Raw genomic sequence first — 12,329 nt, 5'->3', positions numbered from 1 at the left:
CACTTTTCCATATCCCTCTTCGTTTCCCCTCTTTGATTTGAATTTTGTCTTTCTGCCATATTACCTCTCCATCTCTTCCTCTTTTCCCTCTGTGACTTTTTTCACCTGTCTTCCCCTCCTCTGCTGAAAACCAGCTCTTCACCTCAGTGCAACACTGTTACATCTGCCATTTGCAGTTACGATGCGATGAAGCTATTATTAAACGTGACAGTGTGAGAGTTTAAAATAGTGGAACAACAGCTGGTTGTGAAAAATATCAGATTCTCTTGATACCAAAGCAGCTGCGATTCTATTCTGTATTTTGACACACATAAGAGCTTCAGTACACAGACACAGACACACATGCTTTGAATAAATAACTGCTTAATCAGACTTGAACCTTTTTAAGGCCATCAATCTGCACATAACATCAGTCTAAATTCACTCAGGTAGCAGTTATGCTTTACAGCGCTTGCTTTCCTTTTTTTTCTTTAAAAAAAAAATCTGAGCTTCAAAACAGTCTTGCTTTCCCTGAGCACATTTTAGCATTAATACACGCTCAATTCATGTACTCTCACAGGAGCAAGCATTGTAGCACAAAGGCTATTCAATTCACAGTTGTCCCTTGTGACCCTAAAATTAAAATTACTGCCAGACTAGTTTAAGCCAAAATAAAACGATTGCACTCAGTGTAAAAGTTCTGCTGTTGAAAGCTTTGCTCAGATGAATTCAGTTTGTAAGATGTGTGCAGGTGCAATAAAGCCATCCAACACGTATACAGATCGTAAGCCAGCAGCCACATGAATGGGATGTCAATACAAAACATATACTTTATACAACATAAAATATGCAGGATTAGTAAGAAGGCTGTGTTAGGTTGTTTTATGCAAAGAAGAAACAGGAGGTTTCTGCATGTTGATAGCGGAGGGGGTGGGGGATTGAATAGAGCATGTGAAGGTGTGCACAGTGATTTGTAGGTGATTACAGTGAGCAGCCATGTAATTGAAAAGCAGAAGTCAGAAGAAGCAGAAAACATTAGCTTTTTCCCCACCGGTGACACAACAGTGATGTAATCGGTAGTGACAGCGAAGTGGCCTTTCCTGCTCAGCCACACTTGAAAAACAACAGTCATTAATTTGGACTCCCATTTACATGTAAATGAGCCATGTATGTGAAAAGATAACAAAAAACAAGCTCTAGTAAAAAAATCTACTGACGTTTTATACTTTTTTTCATGTCACATGGAAAATGATTGTGAAAACAAACATTGTCAGAAAATGTATTTTAGTCATTTTAGGCACATTTTTTATGGGTTTGCTGCTCTAAATGCAAACATTTGTGTTTGGCTTTGACTACCCTGAGTAATGAGTGAAGACGAGAAATCAGGGCAGTGCTGACCCCCAATGGTAAGAACTACATATAACACCCAGAGCTCATAGCACAGAAACTTTGAGGTTCAGGCATATTCTGATAGAAAATGTGTATGTATGTGTAGTTTTGTTTAATAAAGGGCTCTGTTCTCTGAAGGATTAACATGCTAACCCTCATTATTGCTGATTATATTGAGTGGGTATCTTTGTGTGGGTATCTTTCCTGATCAAATGAAGGCTAAATTGAGCACTGCCTCATATTTCAAGCTGTTTTGGCTCCAAATCCTCTCAGCTGATTACATGTACATATAAGTCCATGTTTAACAAGGTCAGGTGGTTTCCTTTGATTCGCCGCTACAGTAGAAATTATATCCATCTTCCTAATAACCCTGAACAACATCTCGCAGCTCTCCTGCCTCCTCGTCTCATTTTGAGCACCTCTCCTTACCAATTTTATTCTGAGAGGGGGAACATGAATGCAAATCAATAGAAGAGATGCAGTTACCTGTTCTTTGTGCCAGCCCCGCCTCAATGTCCAGAGGGGCTGAAATCAATGAGGCAAAATGGAGCTTTCAGCATTCTCGTGGCGTTGAACCCAATGGGCCTTGACAGCTCCGAAGATTAATGAGGCGAACTTCTGCTGAACAAGCAGGACGGCTCTCAAAACATGTGTAGCCGTGTTCGCTGTGGCTGTTGAACACAGGCCATAAAACAGTGAGTTACTGTAGTGTGGAGCTCGAGCTGAGAGAAAGAGAAAGAGCTGGCGTGCATTTTAATACCGCATACATCCAACCACCCTTGTCCAAAAAATAATAGACTCAATATTGTTATGTCTAAAGTCACAATACTTCTCTTTATTGAAATATAATCGACCCCTGAGGCTAGATAAAAAGGCCACACAGTTTGTGCCTCGTCTAGCTCCTCAGTCTGACACAGCCAGTTAGAACACAATAGACCTGTCCAAAAACACACATTACACAACCGGTGTGACAACTCCAGATTTATCTTCTTTTTTTTTTTGGTTTTTTAACCTTTTTTTTTCTTTCGTAATACAAACTTAAAAGTTTACATGGCCCTTTACATACTGACAATGTTTCAGGACATACACAACTCAAATCATTTGCATAACTTCAACAATACTTGGTGTCTATTTGACAGAAGACAAAGAAAAAGCTACCTTTAAAAAAAAAAAAAAAATCGAAAATAAAAGTGCTCAATTTAGCTCACATATTATCCAGGGTCCGATAATTGAATATAATTTATTCACTTTTCAGCATTTGTGTTTGGTCTGCTTGAAATGTGAAGACGAAGCAACAAATCAGCAGGTTTCTTTTCTTCTTCTATTTTTGTACCAGCCATGATGATTAATCCAAGAAATCTAACAATCCAATTTGTCAAACTGTCAACTAGAAGACACCTAAGCTGGTACACGAGTTTGGTCTGCTTAAAGGAATAGTTCAACCATTTTTGGTAAATATACGTCTGTACTTTTTTTGCCCAGAGTTAGATGGGAACACAAACACCACTCTCATGTCTGTGGAGTAAATATGAGCCAGGCAATAGTTAGCCTAGCTTAGCTTAGCATAAAGACTGGAAAAAGGACGAAACTGAGACATGGCCCCATTCAAAAGTAAGAAATATTACAACATATTACCTCCTGTAAAGCATTTTAGCTTCAGCTTTTGTACAGAATACACACATAGGGTATAATGTGTTAATTAGTGAGCTTTAAAAGGTGCCTCCTATCAGCCAGGCTAGCAGTTTCCCTCTGTTTCCAGTCTTTATGAACAGACATCCAGCTCTGGGTAAAACAGCCCATAAGCGTATTTCCCAAATAATGTCCAACTATTCCTTTACTGAATTTCACATTGAACGATGACACATATTTTTTTTTCTAAATTACAAGTTGGACAACAAACTTTCTCTTTGACCCATTTAAGGTTATATTTTCACTTGAGAGGCGATCCACATGAGCTCCAGTAAAGCAGAGGTCCTTATACTGGATGAGCTCAGGACCATATTCTGTCTTTCTTCACCTTGGTCCACGACACATAACACAAGTCTCTTCATAAGGGGGCTCAAAGGCAAAAAAGGCCTGTGAGCCGTCATGAGTCCAGAAGAAGAAAAGAAAAAAAAAAGAAAGAAAAAAAAGAGGGAGGGGGGGATTTTTTTGTCCAGGTCTGGGACACGCTGAGGTAACATAGACAGTAATAAATTATTCCGTTGTTTAAAAAACACTTTGCAAGAATCATATCAATAATTCATATCAATAATACAAAATGGTATCAAACAGACATTAATGCGACATTTTCTTCAAACACATTCATTTTTTAAAATTTTGTCCTTTTCTTTTCTCTCCCACGATCCAGAGTCTGTTGCTTCATTGCTCGATGATCAGTACTTCAATGTTTTAAAGTCCTTCTCTGGAAACTCTTTGTGAAGTCCCTTTTTAAAAAAAACAAAAAAAACAGTAGATGTAGATTGAGACTGTTTTTTTCTTTTCCTTCTTTTGTTGAGGTTGTTTTTCCACGTTCATGCTGAGGTGAATTTGTGTGCCATTCAATACATGAAGGTTTTTTTTCTTTTTCTTCCACACTCAACCATCTCATTTCAAAACTGAGCAAAATTGATTTTCTTTCTTTCAATTGATTAAATTACAACTTATTTAATCTCGTTACAATCATCACCACGGTAACAGGCATACACAGCCACACAGGGCTACAACACTAATCTCCCTTTTGCTTGTTTTGTTATTTGATTTTTTTTTTTACATTCAAATCATATTTTTCTTCTTTTTTTTAATACCGTGCCTTTCATTTCATTTCTCTTTACAGATCCGAAAAGTAAATGACATGCCAATAGGAAAAGTCAGAAATCGTATTAAAAGTGCAAAAATGTATTCCTTCAAGAGACAGTATTCATTCAGACAAAAAAAAAAGTTGTCCACCAAAACTTTTAGTGCGTTAACAGTACAAGCCATTTCATAGGTTATTAAATTGTACATTCCTATCCACCTCACAACTACAAACATGAATACACTGAATGTCTTGTTGCTTTGAGTGTGTGGTTTCCCCAACAACTAAACTTCATCTGTAGATAGGTTAACATGGCTTTTTTTAAGCCCTGGGAGCATCACACTGCCTCATCCACAAAGGCTTTCAATCTCTAAACATATTCCCAGGGCTACAGTATAAATCCCCAATCTTAAAAAAGGACTATTATCCTTTTACTGAGCGTGATTAATCTTCGAACATAGTCCTGAATTCAGCTGTGCAGTTTGAAAAGCCCCAAGACTGTATTAAAGTGACATCACATTATTTTGGTTAGTGGCCAGTGCAAAACAGCGTCTCCAGCCCGTTTCAGATCTGAAACATGTAGCTCTCATTGTCCCTTATCTACTCTGTTTCCTACAGATGCTTTGAGAAAAAAAAACAGCATGACATTTGTTTACATTGCCACCTATAATCTGATTTTTATATCACAAATATACTTTATGTTCTATTTTTTTTTTAAGATACAAAAAACATGAAATGTAACTTTTGCTTTGAAGATTCTGCAGAGAATAAAAAGGCAAAATGATAATAATCAGGATTACTGTTCGTACAGTTCTGATCAAGGTTTGCACTCATCATGCCGTAGACAGTGACTGTAGAGGCAACCTAAATTAACTGTAATTCATTTCAGACACTTGATGAAAAGTGGCTCTGATATACCGTCTGTCTCTCTGATGAGGAAAATAATAAATCTGTCTGTAAACATGGCCGCTGACACATCAGTGTTGTTTTAAACCTTGTTACATTTACAAGTGTAACCACATACACAGACCAATCTCGCTCTCCTTCACAATTACAATTTTTAAAAACGTTACTCAACAAGCCGATATGACCATAGCGTTCACTCGTCATCCGATATGACACGTTTTTTCTCAGCATCATGTTACGTTTCTTTCGCTCGCTACAACACATCCTTCAATCCCGTCTGAACTCACATTCTTTAAAACCAGAGCGTCACATGACCACAAGGTACACGCACAACTCACAGTTCACTCATCGACGACACCATACGACATCTATTTTCATAGGTTTCCTCAAAAATCACTGTCACCGCTCTCTTATTTATCCACCGTGCCCTTACGACGTCCACTCTGCGGAGAGAGAGGATCACACAACTAACAACGACCAATCTCGAGATAACACAGGTGCTTTTTTTTCTTCCATAAGTTGTAGGAAAGGGGAGTGTTAGGATAGAAAAGTGATGACCAGCAGGTTTGTTGGAGGTAATCCGCTTTCCGCGCTGTTTTCCTTCCCTTTCTTATGAAGACAAAACTTACAATATCAAAGTGATATTGGCTCATTTTCATCGATCCTCAGAGTCTGTTATCTTGTGCCACATTTGATAATGAACTCAAAAATACATTTGACTGAGAAGCTGTTCAGTGACACTGTACTTCTGGGTTAGATACGGATGGGAGAGATCAAAAACCTTCAAAGGGGGACCATAAAATTAAGGAGAGAGGACATAGCACTCATTCCCAGGTGTTGTGAAGGGCAAGAGGGGACATCAGTCCAACGTTTCAGATTCACTTCCCCCTCCTGGATCCATGTAGCCGTTCACCAGAGTCCCCCTCTCCCCTTTTGTGCTCCAGTAGTTATCGACTGCTGGGGAGTTCCCTGACATCCGAAAGGTGTGTGGGTGTGCGTGTTAAGGGTGTGTGTGTATGTTCAGGATGATAAACAGGAGAAGGAAGGAGGTCACAATATGGCGCAGTGGAACCTGTGAGAACCTGTGGAACGTTCTGCTCTCCATTTCATCTTCTTTTTCTTCTTCTGGTTTCGCTCTGGGACTTGTTGCCTGCGGGTGTGGAGAAAATAAACAACAAAGAGACTGTTATATACAGCGCAGGGGAAGTTTATTCAGCTCAGTAGTTATTTCTAAAGTCAAACAATTAAAGGAATAATTTCAGGCAAGATTTAGATGAGAGGACTCATACCGCTCGTATGTCTGTGCAATAAAGATGACGCTACAGCCAGGAGATTGTTAGCATACCTTAGCTTAGCACAAAGACTGGAAATGAAGAAACAGCTAACCTGGCTCTGTACAAAAGTAACAAAATCCTACTAGCAGCACATCTAAAGCTACACGAGTATCTAGTTTGTTTAATTTGTACAAAACCAGAGTGTAAAAAAACTACAACATGTATTAAAGTTGTGGTTTTATAGGGAGTTATGTGCTGGACTATGTCTTAACTGGGGGTCTTGTCACCACTGTGACAGCAAGCCAAGCTAAGTTAAGCTCACGGTCTTCTGGCACACACTGCAGCTCCCAATGCAGGTGGAGTTAAAAGGATACCACAAGTGACGTTTTGAGCTCAATGTTCTTCTTCAAACTGAAGAACTTCTGACTTTTTTCCTACTTTTACAGATTTTGTTATTTGGTCCAGCACTTGCTTTTCTACTCGGAGTAGCTTCAAATGTACCGTTCAGACATGACAGTGGTGTTGATCCTTTCTTCCAACTCTTGTTTATAACCATTTATGTTAAGCAACTATCCCATTACATGCCCGTTCAGTCAGTTTTGGTGAACATGTGACACAAATGATGGCATGATAACTGAGTGATGTATCTCTATCTCTGTATCTCTATATTTCTGTTTAGCACATGATAAATACAAAAGACAAAACTTTTGACTGATTCAGTGTAATTCTGTTTGAATTAAGAAGTTCTTGTCTGTGTTCAGTCCTCCTGCTTCAAGAGGGTAAACATGTGCCCATTGCTCTTTGTTTTATGAACCTTATTTTTCCCTCCACTTTTTCCTCTTTCCACAATACTTATTTTTGCAGAGTCCTGTGATTCATGCACCAGTAATTCCCGCTGCACCTATTATAAATCACAATGGCAACCATACAAGTGAGTCACACTAAGTTTAGAACCAATACACAATATTTGTCACCTCTCTGAGATTTTACATTAACCATTTTACATGTGAGTGTTCAAGTCAGCCAGCTATGAAGTGCAATGAGGACAGTTGTTGCCGGAACAACTGGTGCATCAGCGAAAAAGAAAACATTTGACTGGCTTTCTATAGTCTGACCACTAGAGGGCACTGCTGATTCATCGGTGTACTTCAGTTTTTGAATCTTATTAAAAAAGAGAGATGAGAGTCTGCATTGTGTTTGGATATTTGGGTTAAAACTCCTCAAACACAGAGACATGACTACTTGTTGCTTGCTGTGGTCTTAGCAATAAGAGGAGGCCCTAAAACAGGATATGACCACATACAAAGCATGGACACCAACCAAATTCTTCTGAAATTACATGTGTCAAGACAGGAAATAGCTCTGGAATTTTTCTTTCCTTTTCCACTCCCTGCAAACACTTTCACTGCTGTCACATAGCAGCGTAAAACTCTGTACTATAAACTTATAACACTTAAAATGAAGAGGGATACACATTGTTACTTTTCTTAGAAAAGGGAAGGGGTGGAGTATGGCGGTTGCTGCAGGTGAAACTGTCTTACATACATAACATTTCATTTCATACAAAGATCTCAGTGTCTTTATTTACTGAGAATACATGAAAAGTGAACCTGGAGTTACCTTATAACGCGGACCAGCTCATGAAAGGCTTTGTCCACATTCATCGGAGGATCCTTGGCACTGGTTTCAATATAAGTTATCTGAAGAAAAAGCAGAAATACTTCAAATCTAAGTACAAGAGTTGTATGACTGTATTACATAGGAAACTACAGTACATGGAGACATAATACAATGACTACAAAAGACATCACATACTTATGTCTAGCAGTCAGGGAAATGACAGTGATTAATCAGACATATGTGACGTTAATAAGTGTGTAAACAGTCTTAAATGCACGTATTTGCTCCTTGAATCCAAAATAGAAAAATGAAAAAAAAAAAAAAAGCATGACATAACAGTCCCGTGAAGTCACATCCCTGGAATTAGAGGTTACAGCGTGTGCGTGTGGCAAAGTGAGCTGTCATTTTCCCCGAATCCCCCTGGACAAAACTCATTCAACACCACAGAAAGAGAGCACACTCAGCCCTCTCTTCTGCCAGGAATTCAAGGTTACAATATCACCAAATTACACTGAATACAATGGATGTGTACACTGTGTAGTAAAACACACAATGATAATACTCTGAACAGAATAATCCTACAGACATTTTTCATAAAACTAAAATAGCACACAATTAATACTCTTAGGCTCAGTGAAGAGTGGTATTACAGGTTTTTTCTTCAATCGGGGAACACCAATACATTTTGAAGCCAAGAGAGCAGTAATCACTCCAAAAATATTTAACCTCACTTCTAAAACCTTGAGTGATTTCTGATGTTCACCTTGTGTAAATAAGGGCTCTCTCAGATCAGTATGATTGTTGTATTCTGTAACATCATGTTTTAATAGTCAAGGTATTGTCACATTAGGTGCATCCTAATGGGTGGATACTGTATATCCTGAATTTACAAATAGTCTACTGTTCAGTTGTTGAAATCTAATTAAACTTGTTCTCAGTTTTGGATTTAATAATTTGGATACAAGGACATCTATGAGCGATCACTTTTCTTTTCTCTGCTGTTTCAGACATGCCTGCACTGCCCTCGGCCACTGTGGCACACATTCACACATGTAACAAACCTATTAGAAACCTGGTTAATTAGAACTCAGGTTTCTGTGGCAGAAATCGAGCTGTGTTGACAGGATTTTTCAGATTATGTGTTATCATGTTACTGTAGAAAGCCAACAATACAAGCTAAGGTGTTTGAGGAGAGCGTCACCACTTACATTATGTTTTGCAGCCATCTCTTGGCCCTGCTCAGAGGTGACCTTTCTCAGATGGACCAAATCCACTTTGTTTGCCACCAGCACCATGGGGAAGGCCTCCCTGAAAGGAAAAGGGCAGACACACACACACACACACACAAAATGTCACATTTTTCTGTATGACTAAATAGGGAATAGTAACCATTCAGTATTATATCTGACAGGTTTAGGTCAGGTCAGAATATAATGTGTCATTAATACTGCCAGCAGACACATAGAAAGAGCATCATGTGCTTCACAAAGTGTCTGTGAGGTGTCAGATTTTTGCAACACTTGAATCTTGTAGAAAAGTGAGCAACAGCTACACCACTAAATATGGACAGATAGCAAGTCACTCAGTTCCAGTTTCTATTTTTGTTCCATCTCAAGCTCAGTTTTATTAGCTGCTGTCAGTCACTGTCACAAACAGACTCTTCTCTTCTCTCACAGCGGACATTCACAACATGAAACGACTTAGAAATACTCGGCCTCTGCAGTGTCATGAAAATGGAGCAAAGATGAGATCCCCAAACACTGTCACCCTGAAATATATGACAACACCACGCACCAAAAATTTCTGCTGAGCCTGCAAATCTCACTGAGGCTGAAGCTGGAAAAACTCCCACAGTCACGAGGCAGCGTTTGCTGAATACATTTTAATATGTTGAACTTTAGTGCATTTATTTTCAAAGGCATGCACATTGTGGAGTTAAGATATATCAGATGACGTTATTGAGCTGATTTGGCCTAAAAGGTAATATCTTGCAGGATTTAATGTTAAGATTTTGGTCACTGACATTCTTTTTATAACATTTTACTCACAAAACTTAATGAGGGGCTAACAGCATTAGCAGCCAGAGAATCAGTCAGGCTATGAGAGAGTCCGCAGTTTTAGCATATTGTAAATGTCTTTTACATCTGAAAGAGCAACTTCCTCTTTTGGCAACTTTGGTTTCCGGGACTTACTATATTTAACACATTAATGCTCACCCACTGTTTTCAATGCTATGGTTGATTGTATTGGGCATTTCAGGTGCTTTCCATTTTCTTTTCACAACCAAATAACCTGGTTGAGGTAAATGTGACCAACCTGACCTGCTTATTTAGCTACAACCAGCCACATTATCTGACTGCTGATGCTGTAAATTAACTCACTATAGTGATGTTGTTGTTGTTGTTGTTGTTGTTGTTGTTGTTGTTGTTGTTGTTGTTGTTGTTGTTGTTGTTGTTGTTGTTGTTGTCGCAGTAATTGCCCTGCTGAGTTTTTATAACTAATATGAAGTATAAAGTAATGAAAGTAAGAAAGAGGTTGTATAAAAAAAACTGTATGCTCCTTAAACAGAAAGGGGAAGCTTGGCAGATGTCATAGCATGACTGACATCTGTTATTTTTAAAAAAAGAAAGAAGAGGACTTGGTCCATAAACACATATACGGCCTCTGTACCCTTTGTCCAAAGCTGTGTTCAACTTGTTTTATAACAAGATAAACATTTTTGTGTGTGAACTGAAATAAAAGAGGAAATCCACATGCAACCAAAAACCAGAAAACTTGTTTTTATTGTTCTATTTGCATCTCTAAAAACGTTGTCATTGGCTATGCTTGCAGGTAGATAGAATATTAATAAGGTATAAGAGTATATTATATACCTGCAGTGATCTCTCACCCAGAGTCACATTGTGCAAATTTATGCACGATGCACAGTGGCGTAACTTCATTGATTATTCAAATCTCTCAACACGCTGTCAGGATCTCAACCTAATGGTAATTAATGTTCTATGTTCTTCTACGTATTCAAAAGGTCACACACACACAGTCCAGGTTCATACAAAAGCAGCCTGAGCTCCATCAGAGTTGTCTATAGAAGCTCAAAAGTGTTTCCCCTTGGAGAGTTTCCTCTGTCCTGCCAACTTTATAACTACAGTTTTTAGTTTTGCTGCTTAAATGTCCCACAATATTTGCTGTAGTGCCTTTACTGAGCACATGGAAACATTTACAGTTACTGAAAGCAGCCTCTCTCATCTTTATAGTTAATCAGTAAAGAAAACACTCATACATCAATACAACACACAATAACTAAATCACTTGGAAAGCTTGTGCTGCTCGACATCATTTTAAAAGCAATACAGCATACAGGGACTGACAGAGGTGGAGTAAAATGTCCACAGTAAGCAGCTCTGTCGGGCCTGCCTCCTTCTTTTCCACACTACTCTATCTTTATGCACAGGGTCTCTATTTTTGCCAAAAAACAAATAAAAGCTTTAAGCAGCAAAACTAAAAACTGTATAAACTTGACAGGGCAGGGGAAACTCTCCAGGGAAAAACACAATTAAACTTTTAGCTCCTGAAATTAAATGTTTTAGCAAGTTTAGGATTTAACTTTGTGTGTGTGTGTGTGTGTGTGTGTGTGTGTGTGTGTGTGTGTGTGTGTGTGTATGTGTGTGTGTGTGTGTGTGTGTGTGTGTGTGTGTGTGTGTGTGTGTGTGTGTGTGTGTGTGTGTGACCTTTTGAAAGTGTAGAAGAACACAGCACATTAATTAACATCAGATCCTGACCCATCCCGTCAGCGTGTCGGGAGATTTAAATAATCAATGAAGTTACGCTGCTGTCCTTCGTGCATGAATGTACACAATGTCTCTCTGTGTGGGAGATCACTGCAGGTATATAATTATATACAGGTACAAAAAACAGGTAAAGCTAATTAAATTCACACAAACAACAGAAAAACAAAATAATGCACTGTATCTTTGTTTAACTTATCAAACAAGTTGAACACGGCTTTGGGCGGAGGGTCCGAGGGTCCTAAGCTTACTCATCATCATCTTTAACACTCAGTGATCTACTGCTTGTCACTGAAGCAAATGAGCTCAGGTAGGATTGATTTCTCACTTTTTATTCACATTTAGAATAATAGAATAGAATAGATCCTTTATTGTCATTGTCACCAGTACAACGAAATTTAAAGAAAGATGTTTGTGGTGAATAACGTCACACACAAAACCCATTGCTAATTGTGTCTCTGCACTTGATTAACCAAGATTTTTGGGGTATGATATTTAGCCACAGTGTGAATAAGTAACTTCTATGAAATCATAACCTGACATAAAGGCACAGTAACTGACTCCTAACTATAACCATATCATACCTCAATATGCTCTTGT

At 38.5% G+C, this 12,329-nt stretch overlaps 1 protein-coding gene across 1 annotated transcript in view; it reads right to left on the bottom strand.

The window, feature by feature from the left end:
• Positions 1-2,681: 2,681 nt before the first annotated feature.
• Positions 2,682-12,329, bottom strand: part of mrasa (muscle RAS oncogene homolog a) — a 25,522-nt gene continuing 15,874 nt past the window's right edge. The window contains exons 4-6 of the mRNA XM_062431468.1: positions 9,153-9,252; positions 7,945-8,024; positions 2,682-6,200 (exon numbers count right to left, since the gene is read on the bottom strand). Coding sequence (XP_062287452.1) covers positions 6,101-6,200; positions 7,945-8,024; positions 9,153-9,252 — 280 coding nt within the window. The 3' untranslated portion in view covers positions 2,682-6,100. The remainder of the gene's footprint in view (positions 6,201-7,944; positions 8,025-9,152; positions 9,253-12,329) is intronic.

Source organism: Scomber scombrus, chromosome 13, assembly GCF_963691925.1.
Source record: "Scomber scombrus chromosome 13, fScoSco1.1, whole genome shotgun sequence".
NCBI classification, from domain to species: domain Eukaryota; kingdom Metazoa; phylum Chordata; class Actinopteri; order Scombriformes; family Scombridae; genus Scomber; species Scomber scombrus.
This window is presented reverse-complemented; position numbering and strand designations above follow the sequence as displayed.